The 26004-nt window shown below is 41.2% G+C and overlaps 1 protein-coding gene across 1 annotated transcript in view; it reads right to left on the reverse strand.

Moving 5' to 3' along the window:
* The window catches only part of iglon5 (IgLON family member 5), a 93727-nt gene that overhangs the window by 14657 nt on the left and 53066 nt on the right, over positions 1 to 26004 (reverse strand). Inside the window, exons 2-3 of the mRNA XM_034874013.1 lie at positions 4433 to 4511; positions 1503 to 1735 (exon numbers count right to left, since the gene is read on the reverse strand). Of these exons, the coding sequence (XP_034729904.1) occupies positions 1503 to 1735; positions 4433 to 4511 (312 nt within the window). The remainder of the gene's footprint in view (positions 1 to 1502; positions 1736 to 4432; positions 4512 to 26004) is intronic.

Here is a 26004-nt window from a genome sequence, read left to right on the forward strand (position 1 = left end):
ATGTATTTAGCTTGATAACAAGATGGCCCTTGAATTTAAATTGCCCATTATCATTGCTTTTAATGAGCTTGGCCCTGAGATTGCTTTTCTTTGCAAGACATATACAGAGGAGCCTATTTTTCTCTATCTAGCTGGAGTTGAATACTTGCAGCGATAAAGCACAGATTGGAGTGGTGGTGAAGCTGCTCCTGCTTGATGCACTGACTTCAGGGTGTAATTATTTTGTGTGATATCAAGCTAGGGCTGGAATTGCAGGCAACTTGAAATTAAGTATATATATATATATATATATATATATATATATATATATATATATATATATATATATATATATATATATATATATATATATATATATATATACCTAATTCTAGTCATCTGTGCCAGGTTTGCACCCTGCAGAGTCTTTTTGGCTGCAGTGTGTTAGTGAGCAGCAGACGCTGCTTACTAACGCTTTTTGTCTCTGCCACCTGTGAGCTGTTAGCCAGGCTTCACATTTTCAATCCAGCAGAATGTACTATTATATATGCTGTTACAAGTGTTCAGTTTCATTCTGCTGGTGATGTAAATGCAATCTGCACAACACACCAGTCCAATATATGCATTAAAAGTGACTCATGCAGGGGTAAAAGGTCTGAGATCCATCCTCCCGGCAGTTCTGTGCTAATACATCATGTCACTCAGGATCAGTCAGAGTCTCACTCACTTAGTTGGTGACTTGATGACTGATCCCTACTTGTGGTCCTGTACTGTCAGTTATTTAGTCAGGGAGTTGGACAGGTCCCCTGTGTACCTCATCTCCTACATACAAATCATCATCCATCTGATCTGCCTAACTTTCTGTTAATAAAGACAAATAACTCTAACGGGCCACATGAAAAAAACAAATGAGCTTGGACTCAGCCGCCTTAAGGGAACTGACTTTCTGATTTTCTGCCATCTGCACTAGGTTTGCTTTACTGCACGCACGCACACACACACACACACACACACACACACACACACACACACACACACACACACACACACACACACACACACACACACACACACACACACATACACACATAAGCTTTCAAGACATCATCAAGTAGGCTAATTACCTTTTTATATAACCATAAATACCAACCTTAAATGCTCAAACATCGTAAAAAAATTAGCCACTAGGTAAGTTTTCTGTCATTGCTTTAAGCATGATTTAACAGAACAGGAGGAACACTGAAATGCCAAATCTCAATTGCTTCCCCAGAAGTCAAACCTCAATCACACCCAATAGACAGCAGTACACTCCGATGATTGACAAAATGCATAATTAAGCCATTTAGTTTTTATCCAAGGCTGCTTACAGTAACATCAGCGCATACATATACTTTTTGCAGCCACAGTGGCAATCAAATCTGAATGCTATGGGTATACCAGGGAAATGAGCCAGCACTGGAAACACTAAACACTTTAAAGTGACTTATAATAGATTGCTGTTCTGTCTCAACATGGCTGTTCACCTTGGACAATGAGGTAGACGTGGGCGATGCGGGGCTTGTTATTGGCCTGGAAGGTGCAAGTGTAAGGCCCCTCGTCAGTTACTTGCACCTTGTCAATGTGGATGGAAAAGTCACTGTTGTTACTGTTGGCCAGCGTCACACGCTTGTCCAGTGACCACTTGTCTGTCCCCGTGAAGAGGATGTTAGAGCGGTTTAGCCAGGCCTTGTGGGTCACCTCCTCGTCGATCCGACATCTGTGAGAGGACATGATCAATTAACAGTTGAGAGGCCTATTTGACATTATGTTTCGGGTTTACTCTAAATACTGATAAGAGGTGTTTTTGTGTTACATTTATTGTGGAGACAGATACACAAAGGGCTGACAATTCAAAGGAAAAAACAGTACAATGTTTAGGACACCAGAAGATCTTTCATTCACAAAAGAATAGTTTCCAGTGGGATACCATTCTCCCAAAATCCCATTTTGTTCAATGATGTGCAAATACAGTGACTTCAAATGTCATGTGACTCACATTCTTTTCAACCAATTAAAACAATTCAGGGACCCCTTGTACCCTGTACAGTACACGAGCGTCTGTATATGTTATGTTTCTCTAGTCATTTAGTCAGGTTTCTCCTTTATTTGTCATCCATCTCTTGGGTAACACACCACTAATGATCTTCCATTACTCCTGGTGGAGAAACTGGGTCACATTAAAAAAAAGTCACGTTGAGATCAGTTATAGCTTGTGAGCATTGGATGATGAGAAGTGGTTGTATACCACCACTTTCTTCACAGTTGTCTGTAAGATAAAACTGAAAATGACTGCAGTGAATGCAAGATACATACAATTCAAGTCCAGACGTATGTTAACTTACCATCCGACTAAAACTGGCTCGCTGATTAAAGGTAATGGCAATGGCTGGAAATATTGGGAATAAGGAAATATAGGAGAGAGTCAATTATAATGGTGTTTTTGCACAGTAAATCAGAAGTGCTGTTCCATAAGGATGTGGCACGCTTCAGAACAGGAACCATGGTCCAAAGGTGTGACTTCAGTTCTTGGCTTGGCCACTAGATGTCCTTACCCAGCTTCAACTAGCTGTGAGGACATGCCTCTATAGTACTCATGTTTAATTGATATGACCTAAATAAATATTACTGTTGAGGTGGATCTTAGATCTCGTGCCAAGTCAGTGAGCGTGGTAGTCTTTCACAAATAGGCTACAAAGCACTGTGCTGATGCTCAAGTGGACACATGACCTGAGGGGCCAAACCACTTCAAACTGGTTTGGGAATAAAGAAAAAGAAGAACACATGTTTTGATTGAGATTCGGTTTGTGGCTGGTAGGTTTAAATAAAGAAAGTATGACATCACACCCTGAAAAATCCTGATCTGTGTACAAACACTCTATTAATGTATTTTTAAAATGAATCACATCTGCACTGATGATGTTGCTACAGGACTGCAAGCCCAGAGGAAATGAGCACCATAATAGCATCAAATGTGAATTGTCTTAATGGCCTGCATCACAGCCAACACAACAGCATTTTCTCAAGCATAATGCAAGTATTTGTGCCACTTGGGTAAAAGTGATTTTACATGAAAATGGAGTTTATTTATGAATCTGTTTAGTCTTCTGATTGTCAGCTATTGGCTGTCCAGTGCAGATTAAATTCACACATCTGATTACAAAATACAAACCAAGAAAAATATGTTCGTAATGTTACAATGCTGCACAACTTTCCTGATACCACACTGATACGGAATAAAAGGAGACATTGAAAGGACATATTTTACCATCCAGGTCCCTTCAGTTTATAATTTCTGGTGTAAAAACACCCAAACACATTCAATAGATTGGACTTCTCCACAGTATCAATACTGGCTTCAGGCTACACGTCGTGATCACATTATCGATCAGGATCCTGGTTCTTTGATTTCCAACTACAAGAGAGACATGCTAATGTTAGGCATTGTGTTAGTGCAGGACATGGAAGTCAAAGGCCCACTAATTTAATCATCATTTCAGCCAGTCACAAAAAATAACAGACATTTTCACATCAGGAGATCCGTTTAAACGTCTTCCTATTCCTCTCTGCTTCCTGCTACTCGATGCTGCCTCACACCAATGCTGCTGGCAAAGCTTGCCTGGGGTCTCAGCATTATGCTTCCTGTATCATCTTAGCATGCAGCTTGGCTGATCCAGGGAGCATCATCAGAACAAAGCCTTCATTGCCAAGAATAACTGTATTTCCATTTGTTGCAATAAATGGTTAAATCGATGACGAGAATGTTCCAGACTGAACAAATAATGACAGATATATATATATATATATATATATAAATATATATATATATATATATATATATATATATATATATATATATATATTTGAATTTAGCGGAAGGTCCACTCTTCTTTCAAGAAAAAAAGGGGACCAAAAGAGGAATTTATTCACAGATCTGAAGAGGTGTACGCTTAAAGGTGATGAAAGTAATGTTGACTTGAATTTTTTTTCTGTGCTGCTGAATATACTGTCAAGCCAGGTCACTTCCACGTGAAAGGGAAAAAAAGAAAGTTTGCTGTTTTTCTGCTTGCTTGGTAGCTGGGGAAAGCTGTGATTTCTACTTCATCACTCACAGTTAGGCAGGGGTGGTTGGATGCAGAAGAGGTCCAGCCACCCAACTGACCTGCGCATCATTATTGTTACATTTAAGTACAAGGTGATTGCAAACAGACGGGATGACTCCGGCCACATCTGACAGGTATTATCATTGAATTACCTAGAGGATAGACACGGCTGGAAAATATGGCACAATGTGGGACACCTAATTGAAGTTATGTGACAAAGAATTGGCAATTAATTTGGCAAGACAGGTGGGGGGGAGGCACAAACATGTTTTTTTAATGTAATTAGTAGGTGCAGGTGTATGATCAAAAGTTACCTCAAAGTGACGCTTTCTCCTTCCAACACTGTAATGTTGTCCGGCAGGTGTCCGAATTCTGCTCCGTGCACACTAGACGCTGGCAAGAAAAAGGAGAGAAAAGACCAATGAGCTCCCAATAATGGCAACAGACGCTCCTCTATTCATCAATCTCAGGTCAGGTGCTTGACAATCAACTACCTCACTTAGGCAGGTTGGGCAGAGATGTGCTGTGCATCCTGCTTACTTATTTCTGAAGGGAAAGTAATATATATACTAAACAAAAGAGTCACAACGTCTGCACTGACCCCCATACTTGAATAATGATTTGGTTTTACCCTGCATTCTGGTGGGATGCGCGTTCATTGAACAGCACTGATAATGAGCAAAGGGAAGAGGATTCATGCGGAGCTGCCGGAGCGTGAAATGAAGGGACAGCAACGGTAACAGAAGGGATGCTCATCCTGCCTACCAATATACACACACACACACTCAGAGAACAGAGGCACATGCTTACAAAAGCACAAAACCACAAGAACAGACACACATACCGAGAGCCATTTGCTAAAGAAGAAACACGAACTTGGCATCTGTGAGATGTGTTTCAGACAATCAGGTGAGAAAAACACTTTGGAGCAGTTTGAAGTCATTTTTGTGAACTTGCTTGGACTGCAAACAAAGATAACCGAAGACCTTATATGCTGGCAATGATATTGCCCACTGAGGCGGGCTGCTCCCTGGTTAGATTCGTGGCTCTGTCCATCAAAACTCTGCCAAAACACAGCATGACACCAGAAACCTCGGCTTGTGTCTTCCCTCCATCACTGACAATCTATTTTTCCCTCCGCCTGCAAAATGACCTCAATATCTCCAATAGGCTTTTGGTGTGGTCTAGCCTTGAGGTTTAATAAATGGTGACTTTATGAAACGAAGCCGGTGCAGTGAGGAGCATAGAAGCACCTCAAGGTTTGTTAAATAGCCGCACAAAGTCAAAGACATGTAAGGCATGCCGATTGAGAACCCACTAAGATATGACACCCAAAATGACAGCATGCAGCACTACGGGAAATGTGGGTTTTAAATTAAAGGATGGTCTTTGTGGAATCATGGTTTGATTACAAAGAATAATGAGAGGCTTGAGAATCATAATGCACTTCATGCATTGCTAATTAAAAGGTTTTCAAACTGCATCGCAGAAAGTCCGAAGACGTGCCTACTGCGCTTAATAATAATTCATCATCTCTTTAATAAAGACTAATTATGCCTTTTCTCTTTTCTGCATGTTTGTGAATGTAGTGTGGCTTTGGCATATATCTGTGTGAATATGCCGTAGAAAATATAGGCTACATTCATGCTTGTGTATTCATACATTCATGTGTGTGTGATCGTGTGTGCAACAGTGTATGTGTTGCTCATGGTTGAGTATATAAGCAGAACAGTATCTAGCCGACTGTTGCTCATTTGTTTGAATGTGAACGTTTGTTTTGCTGACATACCGGAGGAAAACAAGACAAGAGGACAAACTAATGACGCCTCAAAAGAAAGCTGGCCCTGAAAATCGCCCGCTAAAAGCTGTAATTGCATTAATGGGTGCTTCTGCTGCCACTGATGCTGTGCTATCTAGGCCGGCCAAGGATCCCAATACTGGCTCCATCTCTCACTCACTCTGAAAGCCTTGGGGGAGGGGTGTAACACATTAGCCATTGTGTCCAATGTTCCAAAAATTGTTTCTGTGGTTTTTACTACAGATGTTACATAGCATCACTGCGCTTATGCGTTCTGTCTTAGACTTAGACAGTCCTCAGCTCAAGCCCTCAGCTGTTCCCTTGCAAGCGCTCTGTACTCTACAAACTAGACTTTATTTAGGTTAATTAAATTCAGTTCCAGGGCTTGGGGCTTGGAGATCGGTATGACATGCTGTCATATATACACACACACACTACCCCACATACGCAATCACAGACACACACTTAGAGAGAAGACACTCTCTATCATACAATGCAACCAGTGGGACACACACACGCAACCCACACATTTTGATTGAATAAGGATGAACGCATACGCTGAATTCTCCAAACAACATTGCAAAGGTTACAAACCAGTGGGGGGCAATTCCCATTTCCCTACTTAATTACCATTTTCACAGCTTGATTGGCACCTCACATTCTGAAACCTGTATCATCCAGCTTCCACTCCCAGACGCTGTACAACATGATAACCAGGTCAACACATTCAGCCCACATTTCCTTTCACACACTGCATCAAAGGACCAATCACAGATAAGCAGGTTTACACGCACAAATGAACTCAAACACTCATCGATGAGCCAAACAAGCGACGAGAAAGAGTTGTTTGAGTTCATTGTGACAAATATTCACTTTACATCCCAAACTTCATCTAGACACATAAAGTCAATATACAGTACAAATAAGGAAACACACACATACACAAATATCGAGTATCCACTCTTCTTCATGCAAATATCCACTACCGTGTAAGATCTTTTGACCTCTGTCACTGACTTTGAACAGCGAAAGTGTTGACTTATCTCAACACAAGTTTTTATCACAAAAAGTGAAAATGTTGTACAGCATCTGTATTTGAGAGATGGGAGTCCACCTCTGTCTTAAGACAAATGTTGGCGTTCATACTTTCCGTTTTTCACCTTGCTAGCAAACCGTTGCATAAGAAGCAATCATCTATTAATGCTTGACAGCTGGACTACTTTGTTTTGGCACCAAGATAATATTGAAAGCCCCCAACACCCCAAGCCCTCGGTATGGAATGGCATTTTATAATTGCTGTGGCTTCACTTTTAAAGTTCAAAACTTCTGATACAAAGGGCCAAAGTGAATGCGGAATGATTGTAACGCCAAACCTTTTTTGTGCCAAAGTGCAAAACAATAAATCACTTGGTTGTCTTAAATAACAAGGCTAAAAGCCCTGCAGACTGTAATTAAGCACAGCGGTGCTTTGAGTGAAATGCTATAGACTTTGTTCTATACTTTGTTATTATTTGACAGCACTGATCTGACAGATTTTTTGGTAAAAACTATCTTTTTTTGTGTTAACATAAAATGCATTACCTAATCTGATACAGCTGTTTTCAGTCTACAAACGTGCTAGACCAAAACTCAGGAGTGCAGGATTCTGTGTCTAGAGTATTGCACATTTAAATTCTGTTGTGAAAATTGGGCAAAGCAATCAAATAAAATACTCTTGTACATGGAGGTAAATGGTTAATGCTTCTACAGATAAAAGGAATATAAAGCGTGTATTGGGCGCCGTCTCTTGTCTCTTCAATGGGGGATTGGGAGTGTTGGGTGTAAAACAACAAAATGTAAACAGCATCTGGCTGAATGACAGCAAATGTCTGAAACTCTTTGATCTTATGGTTTATCCCTTTCAGGCAATGAATTCAAATGTTGCCGGCCAAACACAACAGGCATGATCAAACACAACAATAATGAGTCCAGAGTGCAACCAGCAGTGTGCTGTTGCATGGCCAAAACAGAATAGTCAGAAATCACTTTCAATTCCTGGGCTACTTTCGACTATATTGATTCCTACAGTATCTCAAATTCTGCTTTTTCTCTGCTCCCTACTGGGGCGCAGCATGCAGGCCGATGAACTGCACCCACCAGGAGGATTCACGATTCTCACCCATTCAAACTCTAGAAAGGAGGGGTGCTTGCCAACTGGGAAGCTTAAACTACCGACTACTCCGCAGACTCTAAATGCGGAAACACAAACCCAGTGTGTGTTCCAAAAGAAAGCCTTTTGTCTTTACCGCTTTAGTACACTACTTTACTAAAACAAAAATGGATTTGTTTATGAGAGAGCAAAATCCTGTGCCTATATGAAAAAACAAGTGAGCTGAGTATGAATAGACAAATGATAAATGTAGATCCGTGTTGGTGGTGAACACTGCATTGGCCCCTGGTGTTGGTGTGGAGACGCGCATATTAAATTTCCTGCTCACTGTTGTCTACAGCAAATACAGTCTGCCATTGCTACTGGTATCTCTTGTCCTTGCTCTGACCTGCTGTTTTGTTGGCACACAAAAGAAAGAAAGCCCCATCTCCAGCCATACACACACACATACACACACATACACATATGCTGTCCAAATAAACCCCGCCGGGCCTTTGTCTGCACGCAGTATTCAGCCTCAGGTCTAGATCTGTCTGGCATTTTTAAGAGAATAAAATGTTATGGACATGCCTAAGGGATTACACACAGGAAAACACTGGGCTATTGCAAACTATTAATTCACCTATACTGGAGAGCTTTGTCAATCAGTTCAGCCATTACAATGTACATCCTGCTAACATAGAAATCTGTTTTGCTCATCTGTGGATAACACTGGCTCATACATAGGTAGTCATTCACCTAATTCCCTCCACTTGTGATCCAGTGTTTTTCTCTCTCCTGCTTTGTGTATTTCGCAGTGTTTGCAAGGCTCCTTGCTCAGTACCCATGAGACATCTATTATGTGATTTGTATTCTCTTGACTTTTACATGCGCCTGTTTGTAATTGCACTTGCTAGTGGCAGACACTTATGAGTAGAGCTCTACTGAGCTGTACAACTTTAGCCTGCGTATTCTTTGCAAGGCTGTCTTTGTACTGTTCATCTATTTCGCATTGCCCTTAACAATCAAATAAACACAGAAAGGAGGTATAGCTACTTCTGAAAGCATGATTGGCGTCAAGACAGATAACAGTGGAGGCTATAATGAAACCCATAACAATAATCCGTTTAAACGTAGACTGCAGTGGTTTTGAAATGGAAATGAGAAGGAGAAAGGCAAAGCACACGGTTGGAAGGGAGGGGTGAGGTCCTGAAAGAAGAAAGTCATTGAGAACTAGGAAAAGCCATAGTGGAATATGGAATTACAGGTTGTTGTGAAGCATCTGCCAAAGGAGAGTTAGTTATAAAGTTAAAGCAACTGTAGTATTACGTCATAATAGCAGTATTGGCATTCATAGTGGCAGAAAGAGAAGGAGCGATGGAGTGGCATCAGTATGAAGAGGGAAAAGTGTGAGGACTCGGTAACGCTGGGGAAGAGAGCAAAGCAAAAAAAGGAAAGACACACCCGCATAATTAACACCGGCATGCTGCAGCCAATTAAATATTTACAGAGGCACTTTCCTCTGACACCTTGATGATGAGGAGAGGCAGCCCAAGGATTATCAGATGCAGGGAGCCAGAGGCAGGAGACAAGGGGTTGGGGGTGGGGGATTAAACATTAGCCGGCACAGATATCCCTTTCTCTTCCTAGTCTGATCCCATTAACTCTGAACAGCCTAAATCCAACCCAATGTCCACCTCTGAAGCCCCATCTCTCCCGACTTCTTCACTCCACTACTCACTCACCATCTCCACTCCCAATCGGTGAAATCCCAGACACCCCTCCTGGCTCCTTCCACCCTCAGCACCACCTGTCAGGGGCCGAGCAGCGGGAGAGCCGGGAGAGAGTGATGGGCAAGGTGTGAGAAACCACCTGGATGCCACGCTCAAACAGCACCACAAGATGGATATGGAGGTCGCCTGCTTTTCACAATTGCTGGTGAAGCGAAATGGATGTCAGCAGGATTCCACTTGACAGGAAATCTATGAAATGTCAGAGAGGTCACAGAGAATGAATTGTTTTGAATCTGCCAGGTAAAGTCTTTTTTTCAACCTCTCCAACCAAAAAGTGTTTTTTTAATGTTGGAATGTCATGAAATGATTGGAACGGGTGTTTATGTGATATGTTGCTTATTTGTGTGAGCTCGTTCTGAGGTATCAAGAGGATTGGTTGGACATTTAGCTGCTCGTCATTCAAGGTCAACAGTCAGCTGGACTTACTGGATCTCACATTGCAACCACACACATGACTGCTCACACAGCTAGATCTCAGAAGCATGCCAAAATAATCGACGTTTACAGAAAGCAGGGCATCACCCTCTGGTGTCTAACTTGGCTTCACCGAAGATGTGACATCTGCCCCCTTTTTATTGTACACATGCTGCTTCCAAAATTCTGCCTCTGGTCGCTCTCCCCATCCCTCCCTCCCATTCAGCATCTCCTCTACTCCCTCCCTTCCACACACTAATCCCTCTTCACACATCAATCAATAGAGCACTGCAGAGAGCACAGAGCCATACAGTACTCAATGCAGCAGTTGTACAACTTCAATGGGCAGCAACAGATCTTTACCATTGAATCAAGCGTGGCCGGGGAGAAAAGCTGAGCGTGGTAAAAACCGGTACAAGCCCCACTCTGCTTTTCTTTTACCCCCCATTTTCCTTGGTCCGACGCCTAAACCCCTTAGCACTCTTGAAATCAATACAGTAGTTAAACTGTTACTTCTTCTCCCAGTGAGTACACACACGCCCGCCTTACACAGGCCCTGTAGACTCCCCTAAATACACCCTGTGCACCGGTAATTTTGACAGATTTGTGGGCAAGTGCTGTCACTGGTTTAAAAGAGAAGCTTTAAATACTGATTCACCCCAAGTAGCTCTGCATCTAGCATTCTCTGACAATAACATACTTTATAAGCAACAAAAAGGAACAGAGTAACTTAACAGTAGCATGGTGCCTTCTTTGGCCCTGGGCAAATCTGAGTTGTAAATTTACATTTTAGTTTGATTTATATAAAAGTTAAAGCATACAGTAAAGGTGCAATGGATGGATAGGTTGAATATTTGGTAGATATTATCTCATTGTCATAATTTTCATGTATATTTAACTGGACATTATAAGAAAAATGTATTATACTAAAGCTGCTCTTGAGGTTTCTTGAAAGAAATGTTTACATAAAAAAATATATTAAATGCAGTGTCTCTTCCCAAATGCATTTTGTATATCCTTGAGGTAACAAATGTGTTGATTTAATTTCCTTCCTCAGAGGACATTTGCAAAGACATTTATTTATGTTTTAAAACCTGCATTGTTTACATCTGTGTCTGCAAGATAGCAATTTGTACCTTCTGGGCCTTTTTCTGATCCATTTCTACCTTTCTTGTTGCCATATTGACACTGATGGGAAATAGTGTTTAATCTTTGGTAGGAAAGTGTATTGGGTCCATGTGTGTGTGTACTTAAAAAAACAAACCGCAAGATATACAAACACAACAGGAACCTGCTCTTCAAAGCATTGCTCTATATCACAGGTAGTGGTAAAAAACGCAACAGTGTGCCATTAATAGGAATGCATTTTTGTTATCTTTATCTGTAATAACATATGGCAATATGCAAAATTCAAAAAGTCAAAACGAAACTTTCAGGGTTAGAACTGATCAGAAACAACTGATTCTAACATTTTTCTCGAAGACCAGCCTTAAACTATGTCTAAATAAATAACGAGATAATAAAACTGTGTAATAAAAATGTGAATGTGGTCTGGTGTTCCATATGTTTACTGGTCATACAAGTTCTGTTAGATGCTGTGAGACTGGACAAAAACTTCCAACCATGCGGTTAAGCTGTCAGCACATTGGCAAGGCTTACCCTATAGTTTACACTTGAGCCTCTAAGAGGCTACAATAAAAACAGCAATTACCGGGCGATAGTGACAGGAGACAAAGCAGTGTAATAGCATGGGAGCAGTTATATTCGATAGGACCATTGGCTGTAAAGTGGAGTCAAAAAGAATGAGGCATCAAAAAGTCAGTTGAGTGTTGGCCAGCATGTGTGTGAAATGGATGACCAGGCAATACGAGCTGCCAATGGTCATTTATGACACAGTTGAAAAGTAGAACTAATGGGAAAAAAATAGTTTGACAAGAGCTTGAGAATTATTGCAGCTCTAGTTCATCTGGACATTAACTTACATTGAAAGAGCTGAATTCACGCAATTTCCATCAAAGACTACAGATGATGCGCTGTAAATGCATTCAGTGAATTTCGTACAAGATCTCGAGTCAGTGTGGAACTAAATAAAAGATGTCATCGAGCTTTTGTTTAGATTTCTTTAAGCAAGCTTTCTTTAAGCCTTTGCGGCACCACCACTGACTTAGCTAATTACTCCCCCCCCCATTATCATACTGATAATGACTTATTTCTGTTGAGATATGCAAAATATGTAACATACTCAGAGTAATAAGACCAGTTAATTGTGATGACTGAATGGAGGGCAATAAGCAGCTGTCTAAAGCCTCTATGGTAATAAGCAATCTAAAATAAGTCATTTTTTGTCTGCGCATTTTGCGAGCAGCATAACAAAAGGGAACAACATTTTGGCTACAGGGGAGGAGCAACATTTTCACATCAACACAATCAATCTCAATGAATGCACAAATAACTGTGTGTGCTGCTGGAATGTGGCAGATTCAAGTACAACTGGGTTACATCTAAGCATGTGTGCATCCATGTGTGTATATTTCCTGGTATGTGTGTTTGAGTGAACATTTTAAAAGTATGTGTGTAGGTCCATCTTTGCATGTATGTGGGTTTGTTTTGGGTGGGCTGACATGCTGTTTAGGACCCCTGGGCAGTTCATCCAGGGGTCTACATGCACCACAGTGGGGTGGCAAGAGAGTGAGGATGAAAGGAGGAAATCCAGGCAGGGAGTGAAGGATGGATGCACAGGGTGCAGGCAAAGAGAGGGAAAAGAGTTGGAGGGCATGAGGAGGGAGGTGAGGGCCAGACCCCAGGAGTAAGGTACTGTCAGGATAATTCACAGCAGCAGTAATGCAAAGAACAAAACAGAATTACCTGAGGGAACAGAAATCAGCTAACACCTGCTAAGGAGGAAGCTCCTGAGGGACAGAATAGGAGGGGAAAAAAAGGGGTAGGCATGGTGCAGTGCACTAAGATGTTGCCAAGTACAGATGAAGTAAGCATCAGTGTGTGGTGGTGTGTGTGTGTGTGAGAGAGAGAAAGAGAGTGAGAATGACTGCATATGTATTTGCAAGCTTGTTTAAATCCATTTGGTGCACGCTTGTTTGTGAATCTGTGTGTTTGTGTGTGGGCGGGTGTGTGTGCGCGGGTGTGTGCAGGTGTTTAAGTGTGTTTGCATACATCCGTCTGTTTGTGTGCAGTTGGATTTTGCCTAGCTGTGCCCGCAGACATCCTTACAGCTGTGTATGGGGTTCATTTGCATTCTGAAACGCAGCAGCTCCTGCCATTGTTGCTCAACTGCTGGGACTCGGTACCACTAGCTCCTGCACACATAGCCGCTGTCGCCAGTTATGTTTGGCTACAGCTGTGCTGGAGAGCTTGTGGCAGACATTCAAACCGCCACCTCCACCAAGCTCAGGACTTGGTCTGCAACTTGGAGGGAGTCTGGTCCAGGTCATTGTTCTTTGTGAGATAGGCTAGAGTGTACTCTCCTCCAACACGTCTTGAAGCTCCCTTGTTTTTCTCTCTGCCTCCCTGTCTCACACCACATGGAAGGCGGATGACATGCCGGCCAGCTTTTGCTACTGTCGCTGCTCAATTGCAGAAAAGTCCCTACTCATTTCCTCGACAGCATGAAAGTCTTGCTTGCATGCTCCTTGCTGCTCTCTTCATCTAGTCCGATAGTGAACAGAAGTCTCCCTACCTTTTCACCCTCCAACCCTCTGCTTCCCGCCAAGGTGATGACATGCTTTTGGTATTTCTTTGGAGACGCCAGTGTGTTAGAAAAGAGCAATCGATGGAGAGCCTATTTAATCTTTGCAGCTGTGCAGAACTGAGAGGGGTCTCGTCTGTGACATGCAGAAAAAATACGGAGAATCAAGAAAAGAGAGATGTGAAGGAAGGCAAAGGTGAGTTAAAGTGTCATAGTTTGTTTCAGAAGGAAACAAGCATGCAAGTAACATGGGGCAAAGCTAAGCTGTGTGTTGATGTCAGCCCTGGTGGACTGAGCCACTGATGAATCTGCTGGCTCGTATTACTGATGAAGCTGTTTTACCCAAGCCTGGGGCTATCAAGGAACGTGAGGAACGCAGGGGCATAACTAAAGCTGTGACAGAGTAATATGTAATTAAATACAATGCCATGGGCTAATTTGCCTTTCATTTATCCGTACACATCACTTTCTTGGGCGTTTCTGCTTCCTCGCAGAAAGGGTTGTATAATTCATATTGTGGAGGTTATTAATCTTTCAGTGCACTGTTACAAACATAAACAAATTCCTAAGTCACCATAAGTTATTAGGGGTCCGCTCCTTGGAGCAGTTTGAATTGGATTAATGCTCCTTCATGTGGAGCACTGAAAATGATCTCTGGCTCCCTTCTCCCTCATGTGTGAATGAGCTGCAAAAATTATTTTACTACAGTGCCACAAGCACACACAAGCATGTGAAGCCTGCATACCTTCCTTATGCATATAAGGATATATCCATATACCCATATATTATCCATATACCCACATACAAATACACAAGCAGGTATTACATACACATATACACACATTCTCACTTGCTCTGTCGCCTTGCCAGTTGTAACTGTTGATAACCACAGCAACATGGAAAATCCTTTCAATTTCAAGTGTCTTTCACTTTACAGCATACAATACACTGGAACAAAGGAGCAACAAGATGTCCCATCTTCTTAAGACAAAAGTTGAATAATAAAACAAAACAACTGCCAGGATGTATTCCAAATGTCAAAGACTGAGAAAAAAATGAGTATACATGACAATGAATTCTGCTCAACTGAGAGCTTATTCTATGCTGTAAGAAAGTTTTTAGACTGGGTAAACCCACTCTACCGTCGATTTGATTTTGCCCTGCAGCTCGGTATGGAAACCTACACGTTTAATTCTCCTGCTTCGGTTTACAAATTTGCAAGAACCAATCACAAACTGGCTTATCTAGCTGGCGCGCTATTGGCAGGTTTAACACAATGACAATAGAGAAGCAACCAAGTAACTTCTTGTTTACATTCAACATAGCGGCAGCCACAGAACGCCACCATAGTGCAGCAACAATACATCCATGGCAGCAAACCCGTTGCTGTTGCTTCTATGTCACCCGTATCGTTGGTCCGATTGGTCGAAGGACTATCCAATTGCATACAGAGTTATTTGAACTGTGCCCATTGGTCACGCCTCTTGTGCAGAGAAAATACCAAGAAGACTCCCCAGACCAATGCTTAAACCCAACTTTATTGAGCTTGGCTAGGTCTGGTGATAGCCAGACTAACAAAACTTTGTACATGGTAAAGATTTTTTATATAGCCTCAGTTTAGTCGAAAACACATTCAAGATTTTCAGACAGCTTCCTTAATTTAAATGTCATTTGTTATTTCCATTCAGCAAGTGAGAAAGTGAATGTGTCATAGCGAGATTGCTTTTTAGCACATGATTTCTAACCTTTTTACGAGCTGTCTCATTATCTTTACTTACTCCTTACTGCATCGGCACCGACTTCATCTGCAAATGAACTGACAAAACATTAGCCAGATGTTTAGCCCCCACATTTGCAAGAGCCTGCAGTAAAAGATTCAAATCAAGCCCCCTGAGACATAAGTTCACCTCCAGCAAGACATGATTGTGCCAGACTCAGTATTCAGAGTCTGAAAAAAAAATACTTTCGGAACAAAGAGAAGATCATGGAGAAGATTAGGTGAATATTTTCAAGAATTAAATCCTCCCTCGGATTCTTTTACACTTTTACGCACCTCATCATCATTCTGTGATGTTCAGTGTGTTCCAGGAGTTTTTTTGTGTTGAAGTAAATTACTCTTCTGCGCTGTGCCCACTTTTCCAGAATCTTCCTCATCTACTTCTATTAAAGATAGAGAATTCATGTGGTTCCTGGATATGCACTGTTAGAGCCAGAGAGTGAGATGTCAGATTGAGAAATTATTGTCAAAATGCAATATGTCCTTGAAACATAACACTTTCTAAAGCTGCTTTGCATTTTGTTCTACAGCATTGGGGCTACAATCAGCTGAGAAAATTGGTATCAAGTCTATAATGAATTTCTCACTGATTCATGATGTCACATTACCTACATTGGGCTGGGTATCTAAATCAATTTAAATAAAAACCACAACATATATCACAAAGTGGGTTTTAACAGCATTAAAAATATATTTTCCTTGAGAATGATGACAATATCTGAAACTGACAGGAAGATGAAGCAACAAACAGTCAAAGCAGCAGCTGTTCCTGCTTTTTAGACCTTTTCTGACCTTACACACACACATAACTGTGTAAGTGTGCGTTACCTCATGCAGCAGTTGTAAGCTGTACTTTTATCTGGGGGACTTTTTTTCTCAATTTAAGTCATTTTATCAATTGAGTTGGACACACATTGTCAGACTCAAATTTTATTTTTTCCACACTCTGCTTTCTTCCTTTTTCTCTCTCTACTTAGCTCTATTCAGTATAGTTGTTTGCGTAATTCTTTTACTCTGTGTCTGTGTGTGTCTGTCAATCTCTATGTTGTTTGCTACAGGGAACACCGTTTGTTTGCACCTAATGTTGCAAGCTTGCATGCAGAAGCCACATGTACTTATGCTGATGCACAGAAATGTCATGCATACATGAATACACATACATCTGAAGACTGACGATTCAGTTCTCTCAACTGCTCCACTGAACACTGATTGTTCAATTACAGCCTTGCACCTTTTCTCCATATGCTGACGCAGTGTGTAGTAAGAGAAATACTTGGTTTTTAAAAAGTTTGGATGGTTTATTTTTAGTCGTTCCAAAATCAAAAGCACAAGAGCAAAATGAATGCACTGACGGTGGGTTTGGGCTCTAACTTACATGTTAGCCAAACTAGCCTACTGCTATACGTAACCAAGTGTTACATTCAACTAGCAAATCCCCTATATGAAAGCTGGCCATGGATGTTTTCAGACTTTAGGATAGCAGCTCTGTCCTGCTCTTTATTGGATTTGGGGAAGTTAACACTTCAGCAACCCAGAACAGCATTACCCAAGTTAGCATTTTGTTTGCCAAACGTGCCAGTTAGTCTTAATCTAAAAAGCCTTTTCTTTTGTTACATTCAAACCAAAAATATATGGTTTGAAAGTACGAAGTATGTGAAGTAAGAAGCCAAACTGGCTTTTTTTTGTTGTTGAATGGAATAACTGTCCAATTGGACATTTGAATGGACTTTATAGTGTGAGCTTAGCCACAGTCTTTAAGCACAGTTAAAGTGAAAATGCAGTGCACAGATGAAACCCAAAATACCTATTTTAAAACAAGTCAGCTGAAAATATTAAAAAGTCTGCTGAAGACAGCATTTCAAACCAATTCATGGAGCTGTCAAACGTTGAAATGAGCTAGCCTGTTCATTTCAGATTTCAGACCACAAAATCAATGGACACTGGCCAGAAAGTAAACGCCTGCTTTTGTCTACCTCTGCCTGAAATCAAGGACCCAATTTCAAAAATGACTTCAAATTTTCAGTAGTAAATCTGACAGCATTATCGGAGAGCATGGCAACCGTAACTATCCTCATCTCAGGTCGCTTCTCTTTCCTATTCTGACCTAACCTCTTTGCTTTCCTTTTCTGCCTCTCTCTTCTATACACCTTCCTTCTTTCTTATTTTCTTACCTCCTTGCTCATCTCCTCTCCCCTGGAACGCCGCAGCTGATCGTCTCCACTCTCTAATTCAGCAGCTTATCTGAGCATACAAGTTCCACAAAGCTCCATGATCCCTGTCACCTCGCAGCCCTCATGGGAATCATGAGTCAGTGTGCAGATAGAAGACGGTGTAAGAGCTGGCTGGGGGGTGAAGGAAGGTTGGAGGTTGGGAAGGTGACAGAAACAGAGGTGGAGGAGGAGGAAGCCAGCCAAGTCAGAGAACAAGAAGCAGAAAGGCAAATGCAATTTCTAAAGTTATTAATGACAATAAAAAGGGAGACAACATCGTCCTATAGGGTAAGCAGGATACAGTGGGTATGGGAAGGATTCAGACCCCTTTTAAACGTTTCACTCTTTGTGTCATTGCTACCATTTTCCCAAAATAAAAAAAGTTCATTTTATTTCTCATTAATGTACACTCAGCACCCCATCTTGACAGAAAAAAAGGAAATGTAGAATTTTTTGCAAATATATTAAAAAATAAAAACTAAAGTATCACATGGTCATAAGTATTCAGACCCTTTGCTCAGTACTGAGTAGAAGCACCCTTTTGAGCTAGTACAGCCATGAGTCTTTCCAGTTGGGTCTTTCCAGAGATGCTCAATTGGGTTTAGGTCAGGGCTCTGGCTGGACCAGTCAAGAACGGTCACAGTGTTGTTCTGAAGCCACTCCTTTGTTATTTTAGCTGTGTGCTTATGGGTCAAGGTCTTGTTGCAAGGTGAATCTTCGGCCCACTCTGAGATCCTGAGCACTCTGGATGAGGTTTTCTTCCAGAATATCTTTGTACTTGGCCGCATTCATCTTTCCTTCAATTGCAACCAGTCATCCTGTCCCTGCAACTAAAAACCACCCCCATAGCATGATGCTGCCACCACCATGTTTCACTGCTGGGATTGTATTGGGCAGGTGATGAGCAGTGCCTGGTTTTCTCCACACATACCGCTTAGAATTAATAACAAAAAGCTCAATCTCGGTCTCAACAGACCAGAGAATCTTATTTCTCATAGTCCGGGAGTCCTTTATGTGTTTTTTGGCGAACTCTGTGCAGGCTTTCATATGTTTTGCACTGAGGAGAGGCTTCCGTTGGCAATTCTGCCACAAAGCCCCGACTGGTGGAGGGCTGCAGTGATAGATGACTTTATGGAACTTTCTCACATCTCCCTACTGCATCTCTTGGGCTCAGCCCCAGTGATCTTTGGGTTGTTCTTTACCTCTCTCACCAAGGCACTTCTCCCACAATTGCTGGTCTGGTCGTCCAAAACTTCTTCTATTTAAGGATTATGGAGGCCAATGTTCTCTTAGGAACCTTGAGTGCTGCAGAACTAGTTTTGTAACCTTGGTCAGATCTGTGCCTTGCCACAATTCTGTCTCTGAGCTCCTTGGCCAGTTCCTTCGACCTCATGATTCTCATTGCTGTGACGTGCACTGTGGTGTGTACCTTTCCTAATCAAGTCCAATCAGTTTAATTATACATGGCAAGACTCCAATGAAGGACTAGAACCATCTCAAGGAGGATCAGAAGAAATGTACAGCATGTGAGTTAAATATGAGTGTCACAGCAAAGGTTCTAAATACTTATGACCATGTGATATTTCTTTTTTAATAAATCCAAATATTTCTACATTTTTTAAGTTTTTTTTTTGTCAAGATGTGGTGCTGAGTGTACATTAATAAGAAATTAAATGTTTTTTTAGATTTTTGGAAAATGGCTGCAATGAAACAAAGAGTAAAAAATGTAAAAGGGTCTGAATACTTTCCATACCCACTGTAAATTCATCTTGCATCACTGCTGCATTTAATTTGCTCTCCTATGCTTTCTGCCTATCACCGTAGTTTGTCAAATAAAACAGAGATGCATTGAAGCAATTTTAAACAGAGAGAGAGAAAAAAAGCAGAGGTTGGTGATGGGTATAAATAAATAAAAAACATGAAGAGAGAGCGAGAGAAACGGCTCCACCGATAAAGACAGCAAAAGACAGATTGTCATTGTTAGAGATTTAGTACAACTGTGTCACACAAATCCTGATCTTTAGTCTGACACAAAGAGCATACCCCCCCCGTTCCTCCTTGTCCTCCTCCTCATTGTCTTCCCATCTTTGGGCTCCCCTCTTCACAAGCTTCTTTCTGTGTTGCCACTCTCTCTTTGACTCATTTCTCCATTTGCTTCGCTCCATTCTTCCCGTTTTCTTCTCTTTGGCTCTGCATCGTCCCTCCCTTCTCTCAATTGCTCAGTTCACCTCAACCGTCTTGACTCGGTTTTCATTCTCCAGATCCATCTCTTTTTTTTTTTTTACTCTTTCTCCCTCATTCCTGCTCTTCTAGATTCTTTTGAGAGCAATGTTTCATTAAAAAGCTTCAAAAGTCAGTTTTTGCTGCCCTGCGTCTGCTACTGCACTCGTGGTCACCTCTTCCCTCCCTGTTTCTGACTCTCCAGGTGTGTCACTCTCCTAGTGGATTTTCCCTCGCCTCTCTCCACTAATGAATTTTGGGCACTTTGCAGCCACAGATGGTGCAGCAGGCAGGCGCTGGCGGCAGGGCCCTAACTTAACAAAGAGACAGAAGACAGAGCACTGCAGCGATCGGCCGTCTGCCATCACTTCTTTTAAGAGAACAGAAAACCAACGCATTGCTGCATATGCCCTCCCCTATACCTCACTTCCTCCCATGTTGCATAGCGATACTGACACATGCACTTCACCCAGACAGCAACTGTGAGCACACGGACCACCTACTCTCTTTTGTATTTCCTCTTTTTGCTCTTTGTCCACCGCCCATCCCTTTTTTTTCTCAGTGGCTCTTTAATTAATTGAAAAACCTTGTTTCTTTCTAGCAAGCTTGAAACCTCGTGCCCTGCTTGGGTGCCTTTGGGCAAAGAAAACAACCCTGAAGTGGTGCTTCTTTCTCCATCTTTTCAACCAGCACCACAGCCTTATCTTAGCTTAACTCATTCTGCCCTTGGTATCCGAAAGCCCACAAAAGCATCAGAGTGGATGAAGGCACCAGTAATGGATGTGTGCAGTGTAATGACGTGAAGTTTGGAACAATGATCTGTTCAGTAAGAAAACATCCAAGGCCTCAATGAAAGGGCTTATTGTTACTTACTTACTTATTGTTTAGTAAATGTTTTGCTTTTTTTATTGATGTTTTGTTTGATATTTTTTTATATGTCTGAAATACATTTCTTCATTCATTCATCCTATCATTCATTCAAAATCTTTTTGGGGGTTTTGTCTACAATAATATTAGCTATGAAAACAATGAATGCCTGTCCATGTGATTGTCTTTTATGTATAGTATGTTCCTGTGTATGTATTGTCTTTTTTAACCTGACTTTTTTAACCAAGACAAATTCCAATCAATTTTATTGACATGGCAATAAAATATTGAAATGGAGTTAATTTGTTAACTAAGGTTTGGGAGCAGGGCCACGCCTAAACCACACCTCTAATCACCAGACAAACCTACATATACTGTGCTGCGCAGCCAGACTCGTGTCTCTGATTGCTTGACCCACCCTCCCTTTCCCTCTCCTTCATCAATCTTCCCTTCCTGTTGCACTTCTCTCTCTTGTCTCTTCTAGGTACCGTCTGGGGGTCTGTAAACTATTTGGGCGAAAACTGCTTTTGAGACGGAACCCCCACCCTGAGTCTCTTCCACCCGGTCATCACACATCCTCCCAGACCAGCCATCAGACGACATCCACATCCATTTTGCACATTCATAATGTTCACTTGCACATTCATAATGTTCATTAAATGTTTAACTAACACATGGTTGTGGCGTGGTCCATGCTAGTGAACTTAAAATTATATCGACAATTCTGTAAATACAAGGCCATGAGAGGAAGACTGAGGTAACAATGATTGATTTATGAATTTTGGGAGAATTAGCAAGCTGAAATGTTGCAGCTAAAATAAATATGGTATTCTCTATAGAGAGCTATGTATAGTACCAATGGGCGTATAGGTTAATGGTGCTAACTCAAGGGCATCATAGCTGTGATGCACTTGAGAGTTCTACTATTATACATTTTAAGGCCAAGCAATTCTTCCCCCTAAAGCTTTTCTCCCCTTTCTATCTGTCTCTCTCTCCCCTTTGTAAACTTGCAAACAAAGTGCCTAGTCATCATCATCATGTCCCATGACAATGATGGTTGCTTTTGGTGCTCTAGGTGAAAGCTGTTCTTCCACGCAGAGGCCAAAAGTTTAAGTCCTTTGTCTATTCCCAATTTTTTTGGGAAAGTAAGCAACATCACCTTGCGGTGCTTTTGTACTCTTGCCACTTTAGACAAAGTACATGTGGTAAAAAATGAGGGCAAAAAAAATGCTGGACTCAGGGATTTTCTGAATGTTCAGGGACACAACACACATTATTGATGCAGACTTGAAGTTATACTGTATCTGTTCTCTCTGGTGTTACATAATTTTCTGTGTGGATGCTGCACTCCATTTAAAATCTCACAACTTTTCTAGAAGGTGTAATGGCTGGGTTACATGCTGAAGCATTAACAAACGCTTTACTTTAATAATGTATTTTATTTATTTAATGTTTTTGCACATTTTTTAAGAAAACAAACCATTTCTTGAAGCAATTTCTTTAGTCACCATTCCAAACCCTTTGACAAAAGGAGCAGTGGTTGACAATCTTTTTCGAATGATTATTTAATTTTAAGTCATGATAGTTATGTGACGTAGTACTTTAATTGAGAAACTGTTTAAGCTTAAAATAATACAGCCGCAAAACAGTTTGCGTATATACAATACACATTTTTATATATATATATGAGCTCCCAAAACAGAAGTTACAAATGTACAAATGTAAAAGAGAAGATAATATGCCATATGGCGTGCTTGTAGGGGTTTTTGAGTTAAGGCTGCCAATTTTATGGTTGTTATTTTCTTTAAATGTTTGTATATAAGTTCATGCATTATTATTGTTATTATTATTATTATTATTACATTCTCTATTATTGTGTTACATGTAAATCACTTTGAGCTGCAGTCTGTGTATGCAAGGTGCTATACAAATACATATTAGTATTATTATTATTAATAATAATAATAACATCATTGTTATTAAAAGACAATTAAAAAAAACAATAAATCAAAACGATGGTCCAGAAAATTTCTTTAGAAGATAAATTAATTATCAAAAGCTTTCTGATTTGCAGCTTTGCTCCAAATGGACAACATGCAGTGACATCAAAAACATAGCTACCTTGGTAGAAAAGGGTTCAGCAACAGCTCTAACCAGTTGACAAATCTCTATCGCTTTGGGATATACAGTACATCTTCATTTCAAGTCCCAACTCTAAACTAAAGTAAATTTATACTTCATCCAATCATGAGAGCAGATGATGACTGTACTTCATCTCCTCTCTTGCTCATTACACTGCTCCCATGCTCCTACAGCCCCTGTCCCTTCTCTCCCCAAGGAATAAATAAACCACAAAACAAGTGTGCTCCAACTTTTTTTCCTTCCTAATGCAAATCTCATCATTGCTCTTCCTCTCTCTGTTTCTCCCTCTGTTGTTTTCTGATTCTCTATCATTCCCTGAGGTAGGCGGCGGTGCGGGGGAAACTGACAGCCATCATTGCATCGTTTGTTGGCTCGGCTGCTAATCTGCATGGCGTTAATAATTGATTGAAGCCAGCAACCACAGATCTATGATGGACTCTCTCTCCCTCCATATCTCTCTCTCTCTCTCATTCGTTCCGTCTTTTCTCGTCCGCCTCTAAATATACTCCCACTTCACTTCCCCTATGCTATCAAATTGCATTTTTATAGCATTTTTCTTCATTCTCTCTCACTTGATGAATCTACTGAACCATCCTAATTCTTTTCTCTCAATCTCCGTCTCTCTCATTCATACACGCACATTTTGTAACCTTCTCTCCCTCCCTATGAAACTTTTACACCTCTGTTCCAGCTTTTCATCCACCTGTTCAGTTTTTCAGATGAGCCTTTTCAAGTCCTTCAGCTGTCTCCGTCTTATGAGGTGGCTTTATGTATCCCTTCTCCAACAAACAGAAACTGAACAATGCTGTGTCAATGCCTTGCCACCTGTCCTACTGTAGGGTGCACCACATTAGATACATACCGGGACACGCACGCACAAACGCACACACGCAATTTTTAACTTGACAACATAATCCTGCCATGCTGCTGTCTGTGATTTATGAGACCCAGTTAAAAGGATGTGAGGGTTCTCTCTTCCCTATACCTCTCTCTCTTTCTTTATGCCTCCAAGGTGTGTGTGTGTGTGTGTGTGTGTTTTGTGTGTTGTGAACGAAAGGGGAGCATCTATATGAGGTGCTGGGAAAATCAAGTCACTTGTGTCCCCCCTATGATTTCTAACCACAAGCTGCATCAAAGCACTGCAGTGCTCATCACTCAATGCATACATCGAGACATAAACACCAACACAAATGCATGTAAGCTGAAACATACACACACACACGCACGCACGTGCACACACACACTTGCTGTCATGCTAGGCTGACTTGCTGTTCCTTGGATACAAAGGTTATTTATGGATTTAAGTCCAACCAGGCGAAGTGGGAAACTGCCTTGAGGCTGCAGACCCTCAGCAGCCCCAACATTCACACGCTGCATAGCGGTATATAAAGTAATTAAAATTATCCCCACCTTCACCAGCTGCGACACTAAAGTAATGTACAATGGGATGTAATTACATGCATCAATATCAATATAATAGAATAAGAAAGACAGTACACTTACGTCTGTAATGGACCAATCTGCATAATGAGTAATTTTACTTTTGGTACTTTAAGTTTATTTCGATGTTAATACCTTCATACTTCACTTTTGTACAATTTTGAAGGAATGGCATGTATCAGAGTATTTCTATACTGTGGTATTGCCACCCTTACTTTGAAGGTCCGGTGGGTAAAATGTAGTGGCGTGTAGCGGAACAGACTGAGAGGCAGAAATAAATATAATATTTGTTAGTATGTATTAATTAGTGTATAATCCCGTAAAAATAAGAATTGTTGTGTTTTTGCATTTTTTGCGGCCATTGTAGCTTCTCCTATGTGCATGAAAAGGGAGGGGAGGGGTATTCAGTTGGTCCTCATCACTAGATAACACTAAATATTACACACTGGTCCTTAAAAGTTAAAAATATCTGAGTACTTCTTTCATAACTGTTAGTTTACAAACAAGTATCAAGAAATCATTAAGGTATTACATCAGCCGAAGTATCAGAGAATTATAAACCATACCCAGTCCATACACAGTCCTAATTATTACCTGTTGCCTAATCCAAAATACACATTTGTGTTTAATCAAATTACAAACTTACTTACACAACGCAAACCTGGGTCAGTACAGCATTTTACCAGCCCCAATGCAGGTTAATACAGCCCTAGTTTAGTGTTTTCCTATGCCATGCGCATACATACTGATAGCAGGTTTCTTTCCTGCTGAAGAATTTCACAGCTGTACAATTAATCTCATCCTTCCATAGAGATATATTCAAGATATACATGTTTGCTGCACTTGCACATACTGTACATTTCTACCCTGCAGACACATTAATTCATAATAATGTCTTAAGGCAACCATCCATAGCAACATAAACACATTTAGAGGAATCTAGGCAGCAGGAGAGAGATGTTTGTTTGTATGTGTTGGAGTGTGGTGTGCAGGGCTCTTGGCTGGGACCAGGGCTTTAGCAGCAGCCAATCGGCCCAGGCAGTAGTCACGACGCTGTGCGACACCCCCAGCTCCCAGGCACTGCACGGGTCATTAAGGAGCAGCAGCACAGCCGGAGGATGACCACACGCACACATGAGGCAAGGGCACACTTACACACCTAAATTAAGCCAAAGACAAAATATTGTGTTTGTTGTGTCTATCTCTCACACAGATATACTCCATCTACCTTCCACAGTGCGTGAGCCAGCCAAATGAGAATCACTTTCTCAATTACTTAATTAAATCCAGAGGCCCCAAGGGCCCAGGAGACTCAGGAGGAGGCTAATTGAGAGGTAGGGATCCTCGCAACAGCCCCTGTGTTGCTTTGCATCTTGACCCTTGTCACTGCATGT

The sequence above is a fragment of the Etheostoma cragini genome, chromosome 6 (genome assembly GCF_013103735.1).
Source record: "Etheostoma cragini isolate CJK2018 chromosome 6, CSU_Ecrag_1.0, whole genome shotgun sequence".
Taxonomy (NCBI): Eukaryota; Metazoa; Chordata; class Actinopteri; order Perciformes; family Percidae; genus Etheostoma; species Etheostoma cragini.